General features: G+C 39.0%; 1 protein-coding gene across 12 annotated transcripts in view; it reads right to left on the bottom strand.

The window, feature by feature from the left end:
- The window catches only part of mllt10 (MLLT10 histone lysine methyltransferase DOT1L cofactor), a 325,623-nt gene that overhangs the window by 305,344 nt on the left and 1,550 nt on the right, over window positions 1–18,729 (bottom strand). For 5 of the 12 annotated variants that reach the window (XM_078538350.1, XM_078538343.1, XM_078538367.1 and 2 more), the window contains exons 2-3: window positions 15,639–15,718; window positions 14,210–14,264 (exon numbers count right to left, since the gene is read on the bottom strand). In XM_078538350.1, coding sequence (XP_078394476.1) covers window positions 14,210–14,264; window positions 15,639–15,718 — 135 coding nt within the window. Of the gene's footprint in view, window positions 1–13,551; window positions 13,572–14,209; window positions 14,265–14,911; window positions 15,067–15,638; window positions 15,719–18,729 lie in introns of those variants that run through there. The other 7 variants (XM_078538354.1, XM_078538369.1, XM_078538361.1 and 4 more) reach the window with 6 other exon arrangements.

An 18,729-nucleotide genomic window follows, 5' to 3' on the forward strand; every position in this document is an offset into this window, starting at 1 on the left:
GATTTACCATATTTATTAACTTATATGATGGGATAGAAAGCCACATATCCAAATCCACTAATATCATCAAGATACGCAGCATTGTAAGCAATGTTAATGGAAGCCTAAAGTAACAAAGAGATTCCAGGTTAAGTGAACGAGCAAAACTGGCAAATGGATTGCAATGTAGGCAAAAATCTGCTTAGAAAAGTGTATTTTCTAAATGGCAAAAAGCTAAAAACAGTGGAGCTCCAGATCATAGACCACAAAAATATCATGATCAGGTAGTGGATATAATCAAAAAGGCTAATGAAATGCTAGCCTTTCTATCTAGAGGACTAGAATACAAAGGGAATAAAGTCATGCATCAGTTATACAAAGATTAAAGTGACACCTTGAGTACCCCCTGAGCAGTTCTAAGCACCACAGGAGAGATATATTGGTCTTGGAGGGAGTGCATGCAGATTTACCAGAAAGATACCTGGACGTTAAGTTATGAGCAGCAATTATACAAACCAGGATTGTAATGCCTAGAATGTAGATGAGGGTGTTTAGATCAAAGGTTTCAGGATATCAAGGGGATCAGATAGGATACAGAGAAACTACTTCTGCTGGTTGGGGAGTCTAGGACTAAGAGGCACAGTCTAAAAATCAGAACCAAACCTTTCAGTTGTGAAATTAGGAATAACTTCTAGACACATAAGGTAGCAGAAGTTTGGAACCTTTTCCACAAACAGCAATTGATGCTAAATCATTAATTTTAAATCTGATTGATAGGTTTTCGTTAGAAATAGGTTGTTGGCGCTTGAAGGTACAAGTAATAAGGCGAACTATAAAAAGAGATGATTAAGAAAGATTACAAGTAAAAATTAAATTAAAAACTGAAGAGGGTAACAGAACAAAAAATACTTACTTATTTTGTGTTTAATTGTGCTTTGGTATTTCATATAGTGGCTTTTGGATTAAAGCTTTCTAAGATTGTTGATAATGCCTGTGGAAAAGGGAACTAAGTTTCAACAAACTACAGGTGCTTTGGCACTAAGGACGGAACTGTCCCAGATTTGCACTAAGTGCGGTAGCGGGCGGGTAAAACAATGTTTTATCCGCCGGCCGTGATGGTGGGTTTTCAAGCCGTATCGTCTCAAACTTGCCATGTTATTTATTCATTCCTAGGAAACACGCCATTTCCATGGCGGGCAGGCTCTCATTCGCCCGTCCGCCATCACCTCGCCGCTTCATCACACCAGGCACCATATTTAAAGTTCAGCCACACGCACACACCGCAGTGCCTCCAGCCCACCACTACTGCAGGGAAGATGTCCACCATTGGCAAAAAGACTGCAGCCCCCAGGTTTAATGACACGGCACTGGAGTGCCATTTGGACGCCATAGAGGCCCGCCATATGTCCTTTACCCCGACTCTGGTCGCAGGGCAAGTAGCAGCATCACCAATCCAGCATGGCAGGAGGCGGTAGTGCCAAGGCTGCACAGAAGAGTTTGGCCATCCACTGGAGATGGAGGATAAATGATCTCATCCATGCAGCCAGGCTATGACAACCATCTCCTCACTCTAAACTCACACACTCAAGCCCATCACACATTCACTGGCATCTCACTCTGCCAGCTCAAGGGACACCACCACCCATTCTCACACACATGCCCATCTGGCCTCATCTCCTTTGGAGACTGCTCCCTCAGCCCTCTCCATCTTGAAGCCACTTGCACAGATCAACATGTGCTCCCACACAGACTCTGGGATACCCTCCTTCCCAGTACAGCTCTTGTCCTGCAGTCTCTTCTCTTGCCTGAGGCCACTTTCCACCACCCCGCCCTTCACCAAGCAAGACCTAGCCATGCAGCCATTGAAAACCACCCACATATGGCTGATCTGGTAGCTAGGGGTCTGCCCGTGAGCCCCCTAAAAGTGATGTGGTGCTGTCCATGAAGCCTGGCGCTGATAACTGCGAGGGCTGTCCGAAGCATGGTAGGCAAACAAATCTTGAAGTCCCGAGCGAAGTGCAACCCACCAGGTGCACGTCGCATTTGTGCCATTGTGAAACACGTCGGCATGTTTTCCCATCGACGTGGACAGACGACCAAGCGGGGGTGGGAGAATGAGTCCGGCAGGCTGGCTTTATAATGATATGTCGATGTATCATATTGAGGTTCCTGACGTCCGAAGGCAGGAAATGCAACCCGCCATTGGCGGGTGGAACAGGTGATTGCAAACTGGTCGATTTTTGGCCTTCTCGCTATATTGTCCGCTCATGCCGCCAAACACGCCCGACACCGGTGGGCATGGAAAATCCCGGCCTGAGAGTCATTCAGCTCACAGTAACATAAGAGAGTAGCATCTACAGAGTCAGAGTCATTTACAGCACAGAAGGAGGCCATTCAACCCATTGAGTCCACACCGGCTCCTGTCTGAAAAAACAATCTGCCATGACTTGCTGCTTTCTTTAAGTCAAATTTTTTATCTAACAGCACACTGGTCCTCCTAGTCCAATTTTGTTAACCAGCCTTTAGTGTGGTACCTTGTCAAACACTTGCTTAAAATCCATATAGACAACATCCACAGTATTCCCTTCATCAATCTTCTCTTGTTACTTCAGCAAAAAAAATTGATTAGATTGGTCAAGCAGGATCTGCCTTTTACAAGTCCGTGCTGGCTCTCCTCAAATAACTCAAATCTCTCCAAGTGCCTGTTGACTTTTTCCCTGATTGAGGATTCCAAAACCTTACTCACCACTGATGTTAGACTGACTGGCCTGTAGTTGCTAAGACTGTCCTTGCATCCTTCCTTGAATAGGGGTGTCACATTTGCCACTCTCCATTTCTCTGGCACCTCCCCCACATCTGGGGAAGCTTGAAAAATTAAGGCAAGCCCTTTCACTATCCCAACCCTCACTTCCTTTTGCAATCCAGGGTGCAAGCCATCCAGACCAGGTGACTTACCTACTCTAAGCATAGCCAGCCTTTCCAGTACCATCACCCTTTCAATTTTCACACTATCCACTGCCTCCAGTATCTCAGCTTCTACTGATAGTTTGTCAGATTCCTCTTCCTTAGTAAACGCCAATCCAAAGAAATCACTAAGTATTATAGCCTTGTCCTGTGCCCCAAAGCATTTATCACCCTCTTGGTCCCTAATAGGTTCCACTCCACCTCACTTACCCTTTTATGTTGACTGCCATTCTATTCTCATATTCTCTCTTTGCCAGTCGTATTTTCCTCTTCATCTCCCTTCTCAACCTATTATGTCTGGTTTTCACTTGAAAAGCTCACCTGACAAGCATCATACACCCTCCTTTCTTGTTTCATCATAATTGTCATCTCCTTTGTCATCCAAAGAGTCCTGATTTTGGCTCCGACAAGGGTGAAATGTAAGGGAGTGTACCTGAAGCAATTCTTCCTTAAATATCACCCATTGTTCCATCTCAGTTTTTCTTGTCGTCCTCTGGTTCCATTTTACCCTGACTAGATCCCTTCTCATCACGCTAAAATTAGCCCTCTACCAATGGTTGCATTAGCAAGGTCCCTTTGATTAGGTCCCACAAAGGAGGTTAGTAAACAAAATTAGCGCACATGGAATAGGGATTAATATACTGGCACAAATTGAGCATTGATTCGAGGACAGAAAACAGAGAGTAGGAATAAACAGGTCATTCTCCTGGAACTCCCTAACAGCACTGTGGGTGTACCTACACCACATGGACTGCAGCAGTTTGAGAAGGCAGCTCACCACCACCTTCTCAAGGGCAACTAGGGATGGGCAATAAATGCTGGCCCAGCCAGCGAAGCCCACATCCCATGAATGAATTTTTAAAAATAAAAATTCTTAGGTTGGCTGGCTGCGACTCGTGCGGTGCAGCAAGCATCAGTGCTTGGGCCCCAGCTATTCACAATCGATATCAATGATCTGGATGTGATGACCAAATGTATTGTTTCCAAGTTTACTGATGACACAAAACTTGGTGTGAGTGTGAGTTGTGAGGAGGATGCAAAGAGTCTTCAAGGGAATTTGAACAGGCTTAGTGAGTGGGCAAGAACATGACTGATGGAATATAACGTGGAAAAATGTGAAGTTATCTACTTTGGTAGGAAAAATAGAAATGCAGAGTATTTCTTAAATGGTGAGAGATTGGAAAATGTTGATGTCTAAAGGGACTGGGTGTCCTTGTTCACAAGTCACTGAAAGCTAACATGCAGGTGCAACAAGCAATTAGAAAGGCAAATGGTGTGTTGGCCTTTATTGCAAGAGGATTTGAGTTCAGAACTAAAGATGTCTTGCTTCAATTCTATAGAACCTGGGTTAGTCCGCATCTGGAGGATTGTATGCAGTTTTGATTCCCTTACCTAAGGAAGGATATACTTGCCATAGGTGGAGTGCAGAAGAGGTTCATCAGACTAATTTCTGGGACGGTGGAACTGTTCTATGAGGAGAGATTTAGGAGACTGACTTGTATTCTCTGGAGTTGAGGAATGAGGGGCGATCTCACAAACTTACAAAATTCTTAAAAGGGCTAGACGGGGTAGATGCAGGAAGAGTGGGTCGAGAACCAGGAGAGACAAGACTCAGAATAAGAGACAAGCCATTTAGGACAGAATTGAGAAGGGATTTCTCCACTCGGAGGGTGGTGAATCTTTGGAATTCTCTACCCCAGAGCGCTGTGGAAGTTCAGTCGTCAAGTATGTTCAAGGCTGAGATCGATAGTTTTCTAGATGCTAATGGCGTGAAGGGATATAAGGATAGCGCGGGAAAATGGCAGTTGGGTAGATGATCAGCCATGACCTAGTTGAATGGTGGAGCAGGATCAAGGGGATGAATGGCCTACTCCTATGTTCCTATAGTAAAACTAGTTCCCTTATCCCTGCAGCAGAATCTTAGGACATGCAACTGTGAGTTTACAAATCTATTGCCATTTAAGGATACTCATTTTAACAATGTAAATTCAGAAAGCAGTGTATAGACTTCACTCTCCCACGATCTGAACTAAAGGCACCTCAACTGTTTAGCTTTGAAATAAGATTGCTTATCAAAATGCATACAAATATACAATATTATTGTAATTTTCATTCACAATACTTGGAACAGATACACAATATTAATGCAACACCACGAAATTAAATTCATGAAAGAAAATTATATTCCTTATAAACTGTAATCTCACATTTAAAAGTAGGAAGCACTGGGTAGCATTAAAATAAAGTTTCATAAAGGTCAATGTTCTTTGTTGAAGATTTCAATAAAGACCAAGTCCCAGAGAAGCTCAGATGCTGCAACTCAACAAATGAATATTCAAGAACTAAATGTGAACAGTTGTGATTTTAATCCACTTGAATTAAATTGTCTAGACTTCTAAAACAGTCTGCTCAATAGGCCAGCTGGCACCTCAAAACCTACAATTTAAGACAGGGAAGACTTTAAAAAGCATAATGGACTTTAAGTGTAGAGCAGCAAAACTAATAAATCTGGAGCTACATGCTGCAGTTTAAAATATTAAATGCAAGCACAAACACACAAAAGTACATGACAAATGGAAATTCACCTGACAAAAAGCCACTGGGAACTAAAGGAATCAAACAGTTCCGGAACTTCACAAGAGAAAAAAATGAGTATTAAGTCTAACACAACTGTGGTTTATTCCTATAAGCACCTACACCTCTCTACTTTGACATAACACTCACTTAAAAATAATTAGCTGCATGCAGCACGAGATCATGATAAGCGATGCAATATAAATGCAAGTATTTATCTTGCTCATTTATATCTCGTAATACAAACTTAAAATTAGAGACAAATATCAAAGCAAATTCTATAAAGGTCTTAAGTTTTCCATTCTAATTTCTTTCTACTCTTATAGCTTTTAACACCAATTTAAACCCCACCACTTCTGAAGCCATCAACACCTTGCTGAAAGATATCAAACCCTGCAATCCCTTGCCAATTTACATGTTTGATTCTAGGCAGCAAGAGCCAGCAAGCTATATGGCATCAGGTATTGCACCTAAGCCGAATGCATTGTAACTTCTCCAGTGTGAAAATCTATTGTTCAAAAACACCAGTTGTCCAGAAATCTTATAAGCAAACCCAAGCAACATATGCACTTGCCACTCAGGTTTTCGAGCTGCAACAAATCGAGAAGGCATGGGTTCAGTAAAGATAATGAACTTTTAACTCCTCCTTACTGTGGATCACAGTATTTTTGGAAGTACAGTTCTGGAGCAAGCAGAGCAGATATCAAGCACAATATTAAAATGTTAAAAATAAACTCAAAAGTTGTTTTCATATAATGCAAGGTTTATGATCCACAGTAGTTAGTCACCCTAGCTGCTTTTGCTGTTGATGATCAGCCACTATCTCCTACGCCCCTTTTAACTAATGGTGAACTAAAACAGTGCACAGAATCATCTGATCCCTCGAAGCCATCGGAATCATTTCAGTACAGTACTTTGGGAGTGGAAAGATGAAAGATACAGTATTTGAATAAGTAGGACAATTTTTATTACTGCTTTATAAGGTTTTATCACTGCTTTATGTTTCAGGTAAATATTTATATCTACAGTGCTTTCCGGTTCACACACTTGTGGTTAGTCATTCCAGTAATTCTATAATCCAGAAAATTCCAAAATCTAGAATTGACTTGGTCCCAAGCATTCTAGACTGGAGAGATTATAATTATTGTCTTTATTGAATATCTTTATACAAGGACTTCCAACAAAGGTCACTGGATACTGATCAGGAACAGAAAACCAAGATTATTTCTCTTTCTAACTTCTTGAAGCCAAATAACTGCCCCAATTGAGAACAAACAAGTACAGACTTGAAATCAAATTAACTTTAGAGCCATCCACAGATGTTTGCATCAGCTATTCATCACATTAACCATCTGAACCATCCAGGACAGAGGGAAGTCCAAAGACAAGGATCCTAAAAACCTTGACAACTAAGCGTCAGAGAGATCAGAGAAGCTGTCGTAGGTGGAGAGAGACTCATTTGGCACAAAGCAACTCAAGGCTATGAACTTTGGTAAGGTGTGACATGTTGGATAAGACTTCATGCAATTGCCAAACACCCAGTGCATGTGGAGTTGCAATAGTGACTAGGGAAATTTGTTTGTACATCAGAAAAATAAGTGGCCAGTGATAATACTAAAACTACCTTCATATTATTCTATATTACCAGGTGCCTGGAAGGCAAATCTTGCACAGCTGATCACAAGTCAATGTAAATCCTTAGGGACTCACTCAGACTAAAAGACCAACTGAAGAAAGATCTTGCCAATGGCAAGTCCTAACAGTACCAGCAGTTTTACGTAGGCTTATAGCTGATTCCACAGTTTGTGCTTTACAAACCTCACACTACTCTACAGGTCTTTTTTAGTTCAATCTCTAACAAAATACATTGATCAAAAAAAAATCTTACAAATAATTAATGCATTGAAAAAAAAATCTAGTAAAATTTATGTTACACTAATCCTCAGTTGCATCCAGATTTAAGTGGCTTAAATGGCCAAGAGAATGGCATAGTGTGCTAAAAGCAAACATTCCTGAAACCACCATGGCCATAACACCATGTAGTAATGAACATTCCTTGCACTTTAATTCAGTTTATTCCTTATAGTAAAGCAAGCAGGAACAATATTCCATTAACATCTTTGAAACTGCTTACAAAAGAAAAATTGGCTACAAAAACAATAGTACCACAAGGATTAGGTTTATCAACATAAGTCATGCCTGGTAACACACCGTGACTTATTTGAAATCAGCATCCACTTGGACTTTTAAATGGAGGTGGGTAACTTTAAACTTTAGAAACCTTGCAGATGTCTGTAAGAGCTCCAGTTTCAGGAGGTATAAATCACATTGTGTCAAATGTTACAACTAGGATGGGAGGAATGTGCAATTTCCCTAGCCCCACTACTCCATAGATCGCATCAGAAGTGTAAATGTTTAATTCACTCATCAAAATGGCCAAATGTTTACTTTTGCTATTGTCAGAACCAGAATATAAGAGACTTTAACCAGGTTTCTTTCAATAAACTCAGCATGATTGATTTATTACCTAGCGAAACTTCTTTTTACAAAATAGGGTATAAGAAATAGGAGCACGAGAAAGCCATTTGGCCCCTCAAGCCTGCCCCGCCATTTTATAAGATTATTGCTGATCTACCCCAGGCCTCAACTCCTCTTTCATGCCAGCTCCTCATAGCCCTCAACTCCCTGATGTTTCAAAAATCTATCTACCTCCCCTTTAAATACTTTCAGTGATCTAGCCTCCACAACTCGCTGGGGTAGAGAATTCCAGACATTCACTACCCTCAGAGAATGAAATTCCTTTGCATCTCAGTTTTAAATGAGTGTCCCCTTATTCTGTAACTATGTTCCCTAATTCGAGATTCCCCCATTAGTGGAAACATCTTCTCAACATCTACCCTGTCAAGCCCCCTCAGAATCTTGTATGTTTCAATAAGGTCACCCCTCATTCTTCTAAGCTGCAATGAACAACGGGCTAACCTGTTTAGCCGTTCTTGATAAGTCAACACCTTCATCCCAAGAATCAGCCTAGTGAATCTCTTTTGAACTGCCTCCAATGCCAGTATATCCTCTCTTAAATATGGGGGCCAAAACTGTACACAGTACTCCAGGTGCAGCCTCACCAACACCCTGTACAGTTGTTACAAGACTTTCCTATTTTTAAACTCCAATCCCCTAGTAATACAGGCCAAAATTCCATTTGCCTTCTTAATTACTTGCTGCATCTACATGCTAACTTTTTGTGTTTCTTGCACAAGAACATCCAGGTCCCTCTTTGCTGCACTTTTTTGGAGTCTCTCTCCAATTAAATAATAGTCTGCCTTTTGATTCTTCATACCAAAGTGCATGACCTCACACTTTCCTACATTAAACTCCATCTGCTAAGTTTTCGCCCACTCACTCAATCTATCTAAATCCCCTTGCAGATTCCTTATGTCCTCATCACAACATGCCCTCTTCACCTATTTTTGTATCATCAGCAAATTTGGATACATTACGCTCTGCCCCTCCTCCAAGTCATTACTATAGATAGTAAATAATTGAGGCCCTAGGACTGATCCTTGTGGCATTCCACTAGTTACATCTTTCCAACCTGAAAAAGACCCATTAATCCAGTCTCTGTCTTCTGTGTGTTAATCAATCCTCAATCCATTACCCCCAATACCGTGGGCTCCTATCTTGTACAATAACCTTTTATGTGGCACATTATTGAATGCCTTCTGGAAATCCAAATACAATACATCTACCAGGTCCCCTATATCAACTCTGCTTGTTCTATCCTCAAAGAACTATAGCAAATTTAACAAACATGATTTCCCGTTCACAAAACCATGTTGACTTTGCTTGAATGCGTTAAGCTTTTCTAAATGCCCTGCTATTTCTTCTTTAATAATGGACTCTATCATTTTCCCAACTACAGGTGTTAGGCTGACTGGCCTATAGTTTCCTGCTTTTTCTCTCCCTCCCTTCTTGAACAGGGGCATCTGCTGGGACCCTCCAGAATCTAGTGACTTCTGGAATATTTTGACCAATGCCTCCACTATCGCTGCAGCCACTTCCTTTAAAACCAGTTGGAAAAAACTAGTTAACGTACAACTTGTAGTCTGGCAGTGTAACTATCTACCCCTTTTAAATCCCAACACACACATACACACGAGGATAAAACAAATAGGGTCTCCGCAGAGGTAGGCCAATCAGAAAACTTTATGAAAAAGGATGAAGTTCAAGCGGTTTTGACGCTGTCTATCCGGTGTTCCTTCGTGCAGAGATTGATCACAGTAGTTATCTGGATGTTCTTTCCAAAGGAGCTTCGGTGTGGAGGAGAATAGAGCCAGATCAATCCTTGGGATCTGTCTCGTCTCAGCTTTTCAGGTTTCCAAATGCAGATGAGTTATACTGAGTTGAAGGTTCCTGGCTGGATACCAATACACTATACTTCAGGCAAGGCAGGGAGAGAACAAGTTAGGGCAGCCTTCTTCTTGGCTTATTCCCCAAAACGGAGTCCAAAAAAAGAACTCAAATCATAAGCTAATTTCAGTCAGTTGATTTCCAGAAAATTCAGGGCCTCTGCCTTTTAAAAAAGTTTTTTTCTTCAGCAATTAAAGTAATTATGGTTCAAATAAGCAAATAGCTCTCATCTCCTCTAGTGCCTTGCTGGGCATTTAGCTGAAGTAATGTAATTTCTTGGAAAATGCAGACTGCTCACAGCTCAAGGTGAACTTATAACCCTTTTGAAAAACACTCCAGGTCAGTTCCTAAGAAAATGTCCTGATTCCAATGTCCTTCTGTTTTTTTTAAACACAGTTCTTGAAAATATGGATTCTTGACACAAAGAAGGATTATGAGCAAAAAGAGAACCACCAAACCATCATACATGTTTATCCTGTTACACCCAATAAGAACAAGACAATCGTTGCCCTGTTTAATGAGCTACACAACAAAGTAGGCAGTGCAAATACAAAGCAATATGCTGTGAACACTAACAATATGCCATTGCATATTGCTCCCATTAAATGCAACTGCAGTGCATGTTCAAATCCAAGGCAAAAAAACAATTATTTTAAAAATCCACTTTTACACATCGTATCCATGACCACATCACATTGGCATTCAGCACCTTAATTAATATGGTACTGTAATTCTAAGACTAAGACAGTTGGTCTATTTGCTCTCCTGACTCAGTAAGTTTACTTAACAGATAAGCTCACTGAGCAAACCCAAAGAGTCACCACCTGCCAGAAAGAAACAAGGGAAAAGGAAAAAGAAATGATTACCTCCACCCCCTCCACTTACAGGATCCTGGGTTTTATAAATAGAGTACAAAAGCAAGGAAGTTTTGGTGAACCTTTATAAAATATTTGTTCAGCCTCAAATGGAGCATTGAGTCCAACTCTGGGCACTACATGTCTTAGAGTGTGAAGACATTGGAAAGGGAGCAAAACGGATTTATGAGATTGATTGCAGGATGAGGGACTTCAGTACATGGGCAGATTGGAAAAGCTGGAGGTGTTCTCCCTGGAGAAGAGAAGGTTGAGTTTTGATTAGAGGTGTTTAAAATCATGAGGGGTCTGGACAGAGTAGATATGGAGGAACTGCACCCATTGACAGAAGGGTCAAGAACCAGAGGGCACAAATTGAAAGTGAATGGCAAAAGAACAAAGGGCAAGATAAGGAAAAACCTTTTTTTTAAAAAAAACACAGCAAGTGGTTAGGACCTGGAATGGACAACCTGAGTGTGGCGGAGCCAGATCCAATCGATGCATTCAAAAGTGAGCTGGATAATCATCTACACAGAAAAAAACTGCAGGGTTACAGGGAAAAGGCAAGGAGTGGGATTAACTGAATTGCTGGTGCAGACAGCCAGCAGCGACATGATGGGCTGAACGGTTACAGCACGAAGGAGATCAATCTAGGATTCTCTCATCAAGGAATTATCCTGTGCTGAGGCACAGTCCAACAGACATCAGCAGCTCTCCACTAACTCACATAGGGAGTTATTTTTCAAGTGCGTGTCTAGATAGTGCCATCGAACTATTTGACTATGGAAAGCACCACAACCTTGATCCAGTCTTCACCTTATGCCCACACACATGGAATTCACAACAGGTAAATTCACAGGATAATCATCCAACAAAACATGTTAGTTTGATTTTTTCTTGCACAGAACAGCTGCTGCAGAAATTCCCATCAGTTAGCCTCAGTCAGGAATCAAACCAGAACCTTTGTTAAACCATGCACAGCATTTACTCACTAAGCTAGAAACAAACCCCCATTTCTTTCAACTAGATCCCCAGTAATAATATTCTATTTGATTAAACTATGTACAGTACTATTTATGACTTGCATTAAAAAAAGCAGTTCAATGCTCTCATTAAAAATAGACCTTGTTTCTAGGGTGCTTTTTTTTAAAACAATCAAGTATACAGAAATGTGCAATTTACTATATCACACATTTATATTAAAATTCTCCTGATAAAACAGCAAGTAAATTATTGTAGATTACAATTATTCTTCAGGTGCAAAATGAAAATCAAGCATGTTAACAAAAGCAAAATATTCAACCAGTAAAGGTTGGATCTTAAATTTAGATGTGTTAAATCCCATTTCAAATAACAATAATCATTTGGTAGTACAGAACTTGAGCATTGCTGTAAAAGAGAGACTTGTTTTGCTGAAACTTTTCATCTTGCACTCATCAAAACAATACGCAATACCAAATGTAATGGGAACAACAATGATTGGTTCGCAAGTGGACTCAGATTGGTAGAGACATTGCCATGGAGAATGCACCAGTTGATGGTGACTGACAGTTAACTGCCAAGCAGTGTTTGAAAATTTAAACCAGGCAGCTTAACTCAGATTGGTCAAGGCATTGCCCTGAGGAATGAACCAGTGAATGGCTGTTACTTACTTTATTTAGCTAAAACAGGCACAATGTGTGTACATGTTCTTTCTGTCTGCAAAGAACAGGATCCTGTGTATTAATATATGTAACCTCTAGTACATGCAAATGTGCCAAACTGGGAGCCCAACTGAGACTCAAATTGGTTGTCATCGTAATTCTTAGCACACTAAGGATTATTTAGCAAATGCTGTCCAATCATGGAATTAAATCTAATGTTGGACACTGTGTTTTGAGTTTTGCAACCACGGGCTGTACCTTGCCCATTATAAACAGGGGAAGGGACGTGCTGTCTGATATAATCCACTAGTCTTTGGAACGTACAGTGTACATACTTAGCGTCACACTGGCACTGAAATTCATATACCACATTACTCATTTGTGTGATAGGCAGGACATCTTTTTGGCTTGCGGCAACACCTGTTGGTGGCGAATACCACTCATATTGCTACAGCATTGCTGCAGCATGAAACAGCTAGCTTCACCTGTTGCTCAAATTTTTGAGATAACTTTCCCGTTCAGGGCAACCTAAAGTAGACTGGGCAATTTTTGGAGCTGAAAGTGATGGCCTTAGGCCTGTTCATGAGTTTGCGCGATATACTGTGCATAATGATCTGATCAGGGTAGCCATTATCTCACAAGATGCATTTGATGCACCCTATCAAGCTTGAATGATGAGCAAATGGTTTGGGCTGTATCTACGGGGTTGCTAATAAGGCCAATCTTATAGCGCGTGAAACTATAAGAATCTCAGTGCATATATTGACCAGTGAAGGTAGACCCTGGTAGAGAACCCCCGGCAGATTTCTCAACTAGTACGTCAAGGAAAGGGCATTTTACTGCTCTATTTCAAAGGTAAATTCGAGTGGAGGGTACAGCCTATTAAGGTATGCAAGGAAATTATTACATGCAACTGCAGATTTAAATATAAGCTTCTACAAGTCTCAATTTTTCAGCAATACTAAAGTAGGCTATTTCAAAAGTTACACAGATAAATAATTTCACCGTTCAATTTCACATGCAAAGGACCAAACACATTTCAATGTTGCTATCCCTCAAGCATATATACATGTAAACCGCATTGTAATGAAATCAGCATACATAGAAACATAAATAGAAATCAATTCACATACAATCAGCCACTAGATGGAGTCCACTTTTCAAAATGTATACTTAATATTTGCTTTTCAAAGTGTAAAAAACGATTCCTGCTGTGTGGACAAATAAATCATATTAACAACAGACCTATGATTCACTTTTTCGTATCACTTTTATGAGTTATTAGACCCAATGTCACTCTGTTTTCTATAACTAAGTACAAAACACGAAAGCAGCAAATGCTATCCAAACGCTATCCTTGCAAATATCCAACCACCAATCTCTTCAAAGTGAATATGATCTTAATAGCATATCAAGCATTCCAACAAATACTCAAATTCCGAATTAACGTAAATCTTTACAAAAACGATTACTACCAAGATTCGCGCTAACAACCTTTACTTATTAATCAATTGCAAAATCATTTCATTATAAACTAAGCTAAAAACACTAAGGTAACAAAACAGACTAAATGCCTTTTTTATATTTTCTTGCTAAAGTAGCATCTGACCCCCAACTAAAAAGTTATGCCTTCTAACAAAGCAGTGCTTTATCCCTGTTCATTAATATGATGGCCACATGCAGTACAATATTCACACAATTATCACTAAACACGCCTTTTGTACCATGTACAAATATAAGATCGTCGTTAACATAAGACAGCTTAGCTTGTTAAAATGTGAAGCAACTTACCTCCATTGTCGGTCCTCTTGAGAGCGCCATCCTTATGAGGGCAAAGTTCACATTTCTTGGAAAAAGAAAGGTATAAAAGTAAACAAGTACTCTATACCACATGTAAACTACTGGCGCTCGCTGCCAAGCTGTACTGTCGCTAGAATTAATCACAATCAATTAAGTCACCTAGTATCTGTCATTTATTGAAATCGGTTTCGAGTCAAACGCCCAACCTCGTATACTTCAATAACACCCCACTCTATATGCATAGAGTCGTAAATTAGCATGCTCCACTTATTTTACCCCCAACCGCGCTGAAAATGTCACTTGTTCTAGCCTTTCTACTCTGAACAAATAACAATGTTGTGCATTGGTGCTGTGGAGCATACGCAAATACCTCTAGCAGAGTAGCACAACTTAACTAAAATTGTAATTATTTTGCTATTTAAGAACATTTGCTAATATACCAATGCCAGAATTATATACATTTGCCACCCCCCACATACACATAAACAACATACATGCGGAGCAGTTTGTGTGAAGACGCAAACAAGCATTCACACTCCTACAACTTAGGGGCAATAGAAACTCAACCAGCTAAAAATACACAAAAAATCGCTTCTGTGTTTCAACCTACGGCTGAAAATTTGAAGTGCTTGTTTTACTCATTAAATACTAAAATAGAACCAGCGCAAGTGAACCTCCACCCAGAAAACGTACTGAGAAGACGATCCTTTGGTTTTGAAAAACAACTCCCTCTTGTAGCTCTGCTAAATGAATGTCGTTGAGGCGCTGCCCTACATACTGCAAATAGCAGCACTTCACACAATCTTCCGCATATTTTATTTTCGTCACTTTGGGAGGCCGCTGATCATGTAGTGAACGCACGCAATGATGACGGTTCTGTGCTCTCAACGTGATTGCTCCACCAATCGACACTAGGCAATTTAAAAAAAAAATCCACACTCTCTGCAAAACCGGCACGTGAGCCATAATAAGGCGGGGGAGGGAAGAGAAGAAATCGCATCCAGCCATCTCAACAGCTTTGTTATGCCAGTGATCATCATTTTATCCTAGTGTTTTACAATATGTAGCACAAGTTTTGAACCCTTGACTGCATAACTTTTCAGTCGACATTACATAGCTACACAAAATTGAGGCACAATTTTTTTTAAATATAAAAAAGCCAACAATCGCTGTCAAGACCAATAAAATACAAAGTACTGTACTTTGCATTTTCTTGGACTGAACATTTCCGTTCACCCGATTTCCACAAACTGAGGTTATGAAGGAAATTATTGCAAAAATTCATTTTGAAACTACAAAGATCACAATATCAGGTTATCTTGTCATTGCTGGAGTTCGTCAGCAGCAGTTTGGAGCTGCAGTTAAACTGGAGATAACACTCTTACAGGGCCAAAGGCGTACCAGAAAGTCGTGGACTCACCACTCGAGCGGCTCTCTCCTGCGATTCACATTTTCTGCAAAACCACGGTCCAGTGGGTACTTGCACAATGCCATAACATGCTGCAATAGTAAGGAGGGGAAAAACAATCGATTTCCAACATCCCCACTACTTAGGCAACACTAAAAACAGTAAATAGTAACCAAGTGGCAGATTAAAAATACAGTTTCTTCTTACTGTAAAGTATTTGCGTATCGTTAGTAGTTAAAAAAACATTTGTATGCACATATACACACAAATGACACATACACACGTCCTTATACAGTGAACATTGCATATGTAGTGCATATATAATATATATTTTTGTGCATTCACAAGGACAAGACTGTCTATCATAAAAATTATTCCATTTGTCATACAATCCTATGCATATTAGCCTTACTTCCTGTGTCATTTTTAAACTAGAAATCTCGTACATCAATTTGTTTTACACAAAACCCCCAGTGTCAAATTCTGTCAGCTTGTAATGAGCCACTCAATTTACACAAAATACTTGAGAAAAACTGATTTATGAAAATGCTTTCTAAATAAAATTTACTTACCAGAGTATGGTTTCAAAAAACATTTTAAAAAAATACATATCCAAAATAACATTATATTTATCAATTATTTTTATTTTATATTGCTGAAAAAGAGACATTTTTGTCAAAGCTTTTCATCTTACACTCATCAGGACATTTCACAAGAATACAAATCCAAGCGAGACAAATTTATACTGTATGAGAAGAGATGTGCAAAGCAAAAAGCTTCAATGAAAATGTCTCTTTTTTTCAGCAATACTCAAGTTCTGTGCTACAAAACTGCTTATTTTTCTTTATGCCGACAACATAGATTGAGTTAGTTTAAGTTCAGACTAGCGAATCTGCCATGTACATTGTGCACTATTTCACAAAATGCATTTAAGTTAGCCAAAGATGCAATGTTTATCCGCCAGCATCTAACAATCTATTTGGGTGTTTTTTTTAATTATTTGAAGATAAAAGACAAATTACAAACACATTATTCAAAAAATCTATATTTATCATCTATATTTTAGTTTAAAACAGAGTACAAGAGGGAAAATGGCAAATTTATTCATTATACTCCTGTTGTAGGTTTAATTGATGTTAAAATTATATACACTGCAGACTTCTCAATGTACTAAAAGAAAGACTTTGGTCATTTTAATTGACTTGGATTTTTTTTACAAAGCCATACAGTTGAATTTTAAAATTGAATAGCCTATTATTACTTTTGTTTTGATCATTAGAAAATGTGAACGGTTTAATTACCAACACTTATGAGAGAGAAACAATGTTGCCTTCCCTTAGCTTCATAATTCAAGTTTTTACTACATGCATTTAATTATCAGGTTACTTGCACTTGTTGATAGTTAGAAAATATATTTTTTTCTAATTATTGACATCTGTTTATGAGAAACAGATAGTAACATTTCCGAGAACCAAATGACAGAAGACAAAGATGTTACATTTAAAGTGGTCTAAGTTATACTAGTGCTGCCAAATTTGAGACTCCCCAAGTCCCATGAGGCACATATCCTCCTCTACTGGATGACAGTGACAGGAAAAGCAGTAAGCCAAACCACAAATTCTACTATTATACACAGATGCACCCTCACACATATAATACACAAACAGCTCCACTCAATATATTTACACACGCAGAAAAATACGTAACATTCATTTGCATGCTTAAACATCAGCACATGTGGATTTATACACACACAAACACACACATCTAGACTAATATTTAAATGTGCACATACACATACATTTATGCATATACAGGCAGGCATAAATATACATGTAAATATATGAATGCATCTATGTAAAGGTAGCAACAAATTGTTTATGCACACGCTTATACAGATGTACACACATATACATACACAAACAGGCACTCACATATACATATATACTCAATCAAGTGCACAAACAGATCTGCAAACAGGTACATGCACATGCATACATTTGCACATATTTACATATGCATGCACATGTGTAAATAATCCACATACACAAATCTATATACAGGTGTATATAGACACTTATGCACATATATGTACATTTTTGCACATGCACATACATATGAGCAAACATACATAAACATAAACATGCACGCCTTCATTTAGCAGTCCATAGACACAAACATACCTGCACACACATGTACATATGCATAAGTGTATATGCATATACACATACACAGAACTTCACATACAATTACACACATATAGGTATATGAACCTAGTTATACAAATATATTATATATGGATATATATATTCTACATATAAACATACACAAGCACATGGAAGCAGATATTACATATACACGTGCAGAAATACAAGTGCAAATGCAAACAGGTACACACGAGCAGACAGATATTATATGTGCAAACAGGCATGCATACGGATTGTACAGTCACGTATGTTCATATTTACACATACACACATACAACTTGCATTTATATAACGCCTATAGTAAATGTCAAAGTAAAATCCAAGCTATTTTACAGAAGTGTTAAAAAAACATGCACGATGGTGCAAATAAAAACATGAATATAGACAAATGCTTTATATACATGTACATGCAGTACATATATAAACCAATATACATGCAAATATTGACAGGTTAATGTACACGTGCAAATTTTGCAACAGAAACACAAAACACACAACATGCATGTGCAAATACACAGACACACATGCGTACAAACGGACAAGTCACTAATTATGCCTCATGCATGTATGTGAATGCGCAGATTTATGTATATATACACACGTGTATGAATCAATGTATCTGTGGACAAGTATGTCTACGTGTGTGTATGTGCACATACCATGTATACATCATGTATTCATATAGGTGTCTGACAGATACATGTATATGTTTATATTTATTCAAACACAGGCATAAACATACATATACTGACATGTGCACATACTGCACACATATTTATAGGTAAATACATATATAGATGTGTAAATGTGTATATGTACAGACTTGATATACACTGTGCACAATTACACATATAGGTGCATGTGTATAAACATGTATACATACACATGCGCTTGGA

This window comes from Cetorhinus maximus, chromosome 3 (assembly GCF_964194155.1).
Source record: "Cetorhinus maximus chromosome 3, sCetMax3.hap1.1, whole genome shotgun sequence".
NCBI lineage: Eukaryota > Metazoa > Chordata > Chondrichthyes > Lamniformes > Cetorhinidae > Cetorhinus > Cetorhinus maximus.